At 39.0% G+C, this 7,713-nt stretch overlaps 1 protein-coding gene across 10 annotated transcripts in view; it reads left to right on the top strand.

Moving 5' to 3' along the window:
- mark2b (MAP/microtubule affinity-regulating kinase 2b) overlaps nucleotides 1-5,634 on the top strand; it is a 61,781-nt gene extending 56,147 nt beyond the window's left edge. For 5 of the 10 annotated variants that reach the window (XM_007574585.2, XM_007574590.2, XM_016662063.1 and 2 more), the window contains 3 exons: nucleotides 1,968-2,003; nucleotides 2,520-2,629; nucleotides 2,776-5,634. In XM_007574585.2, coding sequence (XP_007574647.1) covers nucleotides 1,968-2,003; nucleotides 2,520-2,629; nucleotides 2,776-3,125 — 496 coding nt within the window. In that variant the 3' untranslated portion in view covers nucleotides 3,126-5,634. The remainder of the gene's footprint in view (nucleotides 1-1,967; nucleotides 2,004-2,519; nucleotides 2,630-2,775) is intronic. The other 5 variants (XM_007574593.2, XM_007574594.2, XM_007574591.2 and 2 more) reach the window with 3 other exon arrangements.
- Nucleotides 5,635-7,713: the final 2,079 nt, after the last annotated feature.

A 7,713-nucleotide genomic window follows, 5' to 3' on the forward strand; every position in this document is an offset into this window, starting at 1 on the left:
TTTTCAGTGTCGGATACGTACATTGGCTTTCAGCTGGGATGTTGAAAAGCCTTAAAATAAATGCAGCTTTTATAAACTGACTTTTGTACATGTATTTACTCTAACTTTATACTTTTTAATTTTTCAAGCTGATCTGACTTTCTATAAATTTAATCAGAAACAATATTTGAATCAGATTTGTCGTAGGCGGGTAAAGCTACGTTCACACGGCAGGGGAACCTTTTCATCACAATCTGAATGGCAGAATTTGGCTCTTTTCTCCACAAAAAGTTTTATTTTTACCACTTCCAGATGTGGCACCAAGTCAGATACCCGCACGATCGTTTTCAAAGAGTCTGCAGTCGCATTTTATCCCACAGTTGCGTGAAAAAGGTGAGACATTCATCATAAATCTGAACCCGAAGAAGCCAGACGAATTAGCTGAAGCTTTAGCTGAAAGTTTGAAATTATGAAAGAAGTCTCGCATCACATCACTCTCAGCTCTGACTACACGTCCCATCAGATTGGAGACGAGACGCAGTCACTGCTAGTCAAGCTTTCTTTATTAGCTTCCTTTCTTCTTGTGACAGTGCCGTCGGCTCCCACTGCTAAACAAACTTTAAAGTCAGTTAATCCTTTGTTTACTTTTCTCTACTGAATAAGTAATTTTTTTCTGAGGTTCTGCTGCAGTAAAAGCTGAATTTATTTTAAAGCTTTCAACACGTTTTTTTTTTTTTAGGTGTGGGGGCAGTAAATGTTGCTGGTGGTGTTTAAAATCTAAGATATTATATTTCCTGTTACGAAGCCACCAGGAATCAGACGTCAAACTGTTGGATGTGTCTCGTCCTGTCTCTGTCTTTGTCTGTCCTCCTTGTTTCCTGTCCTGTCTGCTGCTGTGAGCGCAGATGGTGTGTGTGTTTGTGTGTGTGTATGTTTAGACTGTGTGTAGGTCCATTGTATTACTAACACAGGTTGGTTTAACCTCCAGTTCTGGGGTCATTCATGCTCCTAACGTCGCCCCCTCACCATGCCGCCCTGGTTGTCCACCCCTCATCCAAAGAGCCTCTCATTTGGTCCAACTTGTTACGATTATCTCACTTATTTAATTATAGTGTTTTAAACGTATTTAAAAAGCATCTCTAGGATGAGTAGAGCTGCTCAAGTTGAGAAAAAGTTGTACCTTGGTATTTCTGTATTCTTAAAAATGTGACGGTAAAAGCATTTTAACATCACTTCCTGTTTGCATTTTGATTCTGTGAAGCAGCTGAGCTCCAGGCTCAAAACAAGTTAACTTCTTCTCCTTTAAAATAAAGTATCACTTAAAGAAACTTTCAAACTGACAGAAATACAGTAGGTGCTCTCATATTAGGCATTTTATTTTTAATAAAACTGTATGAGAGCTCAAAGGGTTAGGCTTTTTTTCGTTCTCATTTTTTAAAAACTTTGCTGACTGCGAACCCAAAGATCAGATGAGATGTTCTTAAGAAAAATGTGAATTTATGAGAAGCTTTGAGGTGCATTCAAAACTTCCTGCGTTGATTTAAAAACATTATGAAATATTATTACATTTAAAAACCTCAATCTTAAAATCCTAAACCATTGATGTCTAAACTTTTTGTCAAAGTGGGCTAAAAATTAATCAGCTAAAATAAAAATCATTTTTAAAACTAAAATCACCCAAAATGTTGTAATTTTTTAAATATTACTTTACCTTCTCAACAATAAGCAAATAAGGACAAAATGTCCATTTATAACAGTTTGAAATAAATTTTTTTTAAAACATTTTTTCTCAGTGTAATCCAAAGCGACTCTAATTGATAAATGTTGAAAATAAATAGTTGATGGTTGGACTGGAGCATTCAGGACGGCATGGTGAAGAAAACAATGTTTGTTTTTTATTACTATTATTGTAATTATCTATGAGAACCTGAATGTTTCCCCCAAACACTTGAGCAAAAACTAAACTTGTGTTGATTTTTTCCGAGGAGTTCGTATGAGGGAGAGGGTCGGGATGAGGGCAGCAGGTGAGACACAGAGCGACCCGACCGAAGATTAAATAATCCCTCAGATTGTAGCAAAGTTCCTGTTAATCAGTAGACGACCGCCTGGGAGAGGGGAGCTGTAATTGGTTGGTGATGGTGATTCTGGTGTCCAATCAGGGGGGCTGCGGCCATTTTTAGCGGTAGAGAGTGACAGCGATGGCGTGGAGGGTGAGCTGCATGGTCATGAGTGTGTGGGAGAGTGGGGGAGGGGAAATCATTTATTAGGCTCCGAAATGTGTGTTTGTGCGCAACAAATCGGTCCAAAAACCCAGAGAGAACCACGATGCGCACCAACACACACGGAGGAGCGTTGAAGTTTATCTTCATCATCTGCACATCCTCATCGGTTTTGCTTCTCCTCCATGTTTCCCCACCTGCTCCTTGTTCTGACTTCACTTTTTTTACGGTTTTCCTCTTAAATCTTAAACCTTCCTCTCTCTTCTCCCTCCTGCTCCTCCTCTCCGTCTTTCCCTTCCTCCCTCCCGTCGCTCCTCACAGATCCGTGCTGAGCAGTACTGTAGACAAGTCGGAGAAAACCTCCGGCGGCGTTCTCTCCTCCTCTTCCAACAACGACGAGAACAACTCCTCGCCCGGCTCCGGAAACACCGGTGGGTGACAGAATGCCTTCAACTCGTTCAGTTATTTCAGTCGTTTCTATCTGTAATGACCCTAAAACGCCGCTGTAGAAAGGCGCTCATGGTTTACGGAAGAAAAAAAAAAGGTGAAACGTTGTTGTTCCTTGGTCCGCCTGCAGGTGGCACCGGCACGCCTCCGGCCAACGCCAGCCAGAAGGACGCTGCCAAGCCGCGCTCGCTGCGCTTCACCTGGTCCATGAAGACCACGTCGTCCATGGAGCCCACAGAGATGATGCGCGAGATCCGCAAGGTGCTCGACTCCAACAGCTGCGAGTACGAGCTGCGCGAGCGCTACATGCTGCTGTGCATGTCGGGCAACCCGGCGCACGACGACTTCGTCCAGTGGGAGATGGAGGTGTGCAAGCTGCCGCGGCTCTCCCTCAACGGCGTGCGCTTCAAGCGGATCTCGGGAACGTCCATGGCCTTCAAGAACATTGCTTCAAAGATCGCCAACGAGCTGAAACTGTGAGCGGCGGCAGCGGCGGGCTGATGCCAGCGGCGGGGGGCGGGATCACTTTAAAAACATGATTGTTGTCTAGACTACAGTCTGAAGCAACGTAGGGCTGCCGGTTCTGAGACCTGCAGACGGAGAAGATGGCCGCCATCTTCTGCTGAGACGTTCCACTCTTCTGCATGTCTGATTCTTCTCTGTTTTTTCGTTAGGAGGCACTTTGATCACTCGGACCACTCCAGTTTTTCCTCCTTGTATTTATTCGGTTTCTGCACGGTTCTGCTGTCGGGCGGTTCTGGTGGGGAAAGCGATCTTTTGAGCCTTATTTTGCTGGTGAGTTCGGTTCGGGTTCTGCTCCGACTCGTCCCGACAAGCGATGGGACCCTGTCCCCGTCCTGCCGCCTTCGTTTTCTCCCCGCCTTCGGCACAAACACATCCGAACTCTCTCACCTCTCACTCCGTTTTGGTTTCTCTGCAGCCGCCATCTTTACGTTTGTTTTCTTCTTTTTTTAAAAGGCTTATAATAAACGACAGAGTGTTACGGCCACGCTAAGAAAACAAAGTAAAATTACAAGAATAAAGCTGTAGTATTATGAAAATGGAGAACTCGTACCACAAGTCATATATTACAGGATTAAGTCGTAGTATTACGAAAAATAGTTGAGAATTCGTACAAAAATAGTCATAAGAATTCGTACCAAAAGTTGTATTACGAGAATAATCATTATGAGAATTTGTACAAAAAGTTGTGATAACTCGTTCAAAAAGTCGTAGTATTACAAGATGAAGCCGTAGTATTACGAAAATAATCATTGAGAATTCGTACAAAAAGTCGTAGTATTATGAGAATAAAGTTGTATCACAAAATAGTCGTATTACGACTATTTCTGTAATATTATGACTTTACTGTCGTAATTTTACAACTTTATTTTCTTGATTACTTTATTTTCGTAATATGAATTATTTTTGTAATATGAATCTCATAATACTTTATTTTCTTATTACTTTATTCTTGTATTACAACCTTCGCTTGTGATATTTCAGCTTTATTCTCAATATATTACGACTTTATTTTTGTAATATTACGACTTTATTTTCGTAATATTTCGACTTTATTTTTGTAACATTTTAACTTTATTTTGTTAATATTCTGACTTTATTGTCATAGTTTTATTGTTTTTCTCAGCATGGCTCTAATACTCTGTCGTTGTAAGAGTTGTGCACTGGAACAAGATGGGGAGGGTTTTACGTTGCCTTTCGTAGAAGAATTTAAATTCGGGGGGGCTTTTTCATTTCCTCGTCCTCGAGCGATTTATTTGTGCCCCTGGAATCCCCGCTCACCTCCAATTGGTTGTTTTCATGCCTTCATCTCCAGAATGTCAGCCATCTTCCTCTTCCTCCCGCTTGTTGAGGTTTCCCAAAGAGCAAACTCACAGGAAGTCGTGTTTATTTTTTTTCTTTGGAGGATGAGTGTTATAGAAGATCACTGGAAACAACGAGGAAAAAAAAAGGTAATTGACGACAAATGGTGAATTATTTTCTTCTACTTTTTTTTTTTTTTTTTGATTTGATAATATATTTTTGTGTCGTTGAAATTATTGGGGATTTGTACAGATTTGTGCGGGCGGGCGGGCAGGGTGGGATTTTCGGATCATATCATTGCTGCCTTTTCGTTTTTGTTTTCTGGTGTACTGCACCTTTAACACAGATTAACACCGACCCTCCCTGGATTATTGACCTATTTAATGATGGTGGTGGTGGTGATGATGACTACTGCTGGTTTATTTTTTATTTGTATTATTTTTACTCTGTTAAAGAAGGCCTTTTGTTGGTCCAGAATGGCTTGAAGCAGATGGAGAAAGTTTAGTTTCTCGGAAAAAGAATAAAAAACTAAAAAGAAGAAGAAGAACACCCAAGCGGACTCTGGTTTGCGTTTGACGCTTTAGCTTCAGAAATGAACTGAGATCAGTGAGGAAGCCTCAGTTAGTCAAACCTAACTCAACACTTTTCCTTTCAGCTTTTAATACGTCAGTTTCTCTAAAATCATTGTTTTAAGGTGCTGGGTGTTGGATTCTAATTATTATTATTATTATTATTATTATTATTCAGCCAGTTGCTGTTATATTATCTCTTTCAGGGTTGATTTTTATTTTGCATTATTTTCGTTTTACATTGCTGTAATTTACATTGATTTTAAATGTGTTTTGAGGAAAGTGTAACTGTAGTGGTGGGATTACTTTTTGTTCTGTTTTTTTTCTCTGGGGAGGGACGATCAGCTCCTTAAGAAAATGTATTTGTTTTTGTTTTTTTTTTGTGCAAAGACGACATGATGAAAAATTACAATGATAGTAATAAAACAATGATATAACGATGGCCTGACTCCGCTCTGCTGCCACCGCTTTGCCTCCCCAGGTGGCGAACGAGAGGATCATCTCGGGTAACGTAGCAAGAAGTGTTAATTGAAACTTAAAATGTTTCAGATCGACAAAGAAATGCAAATAAAAAATCCAGTATGGAAAAGCAAAGCGAGTAACTACTGCTTACAGTTTATTAACGTTAAAATTATTTGAAACATCTTGTAGCTACGCTGCAGCAGTATTCAAGCATACTGATGTGAAGTTGAGTGGAAGGAAAAAGTGCAACACAAGGAATTTAAATTTTGATATATTAAAAAATTAAATTGTAAATTTTTCATATATATAGAAGTGAACAGAAATTAACATCTGTTGCTTGATATGCATCCTTCCAGTTTTTTCTTCCACTCAATTTTTTTGAGTTTCTGTACTTTAACCTATAATCGATTACTAAATTAGTTGACAATTATTTTAAAAAATAGATTTATCACAATTGTTTCAGTTCTATTTATTAAACCTAAACCCATTGTGAAAAAGTAGTTGGTTGCACCTGTGAATCCCCTGCTTACAATTCATTAAAATATTAGATTATTGGATAAAACCATCAAATTATTTAAAAAAAAATGGCTCCAGCAGCATACAGGCGTATTTATGGAAAGTTGAGTGAAAAGAAAAACTGATAGATTCACAAGCTAACTTTGGATTTTCATAAATTTTATATCAAAATGAACAGAAGTAAACAACCCAAATCCCTGTTGCTTTTGTACCGCTTTCTATTGCAGTTCTTTCTTCCACTCAACTTCCCAATAATATGCAACTATCATTTTGGAATAAAAATTGTTTTTATACTTTGAGCATTGCTGATTCACATGAACCATCTGCCTCCTCACAAGATTCGTTCTCATTACAGAAGCCCAGGCCATCACTTGGCCACCACCATGCTTTACTATGTTGGATGTCTCTTTCTGAAATACTGTCTGATTTACACCCAAACCTTCCAAATTTGTCTCATGTTTTCCCAAACATCAAGAAGTTTTTGGCAGATAAGACACGCTCCTTTATTTATTTATTTATCTTCAGTAGTTTGGACCTTCGATCTCTCCCTCTGAGGTTATTTTTGTCCCCTTCTTATTATTGAATCATGAACAGTGACCTTTACAGCAGCAAGTGAAACCTGCTGAGCTTTAGAAGCTCCTGCAAGCCGGTCGCTCCTGGGAAGCTTCACCACTTTGACATTTTCTCCATTTGGATATTGGCTCTCACTTCAGTTCGCCTGAAATTTATATATATATATATATATATATGTGTGTGTGTGTGTGTGTGTTAACCCTTTCCAGACGGAACAAATGTCAAAAATTATGTTAATAAATTTCTTTAGACTGGGTGTAAATATCTTATTATAGCTTTTCATGATGAGACATTGTCTAAACCTTTGGCAACGTGAGTGAAAATATCCAAATTGTGACCAACTTGTGAGTTCTTTGCCATATGGCGCCATCTAGTGACCAGTATAAGAGATTGCAAGTAACGACTTCAAAACTCAGATGAGATCACGGAGAGAAAATGAACGCACAATTTGGACATTGTGCGTTCAGTTTTTTTTTTTGGAGGCGGATGGGCAACATGTATTGTACAAGCTATACTTTGGGCGATATGGACTTAAAATTTCATCACGATATTTTCTGGTTCTTTTGCCCTAATAGCTGCGTTTCCATTTACATAACTGCGCAATTTGACAATTTCAAATTAAACTTTTTTTGACTGTTAAATGTGTTTTAATTATCAAACCTGCCATAGAAACACTTTTTTCACAACACATGATCAACAACCGGATGTTGCCACTGGCTCAACCCACGAAGACAGGAAGTGACCGGAGGATAGTAAACTGGGTGACAGCTGCATGTCTGTCCTCTTAGAACAAGTATTTTTATTAATGTAAATAACTGATATGTTGTAAGAATAATCCGGTAGTATTTCTTCAGCGCATGCTCAAATGAGACAACGTGCAGTGACAGCATTTTATTTTTTAGTTATTTCGTTGACGAACTTATTCACGTGATTTTAATTGCGTTTCGAAATTGTTTTTGACATTAGTGGAATATTCATAAAGTTTTTAGCACATTTGCAATTGATAAGTAGTTAACCGACTTGTGAATTACATTTTTAGCGCAGCTGAATGGTCCAACAAACGCAACTAGCGCTCTTAAAAATATCCCCATTTTGTAGTTCGCTTCTTTATGTCAAGTCACTTA

Source organism: Poecilia formosa, unplaced genomic scaffold (genome assembly GCF_000485575.1).
Source record: "Poecilia formosa unplaced genomic scaffold, Poecilia_formosa-5.1.2 Scaffold357, whole genome shotgun sequence".
NCBI classification, from domain to species: Eukaryota; Metazoa; Chordata; class Actinopteri; order Cyprinodontiformes; family Poeciliidae; genus Poecilia; species Poecilia formosa.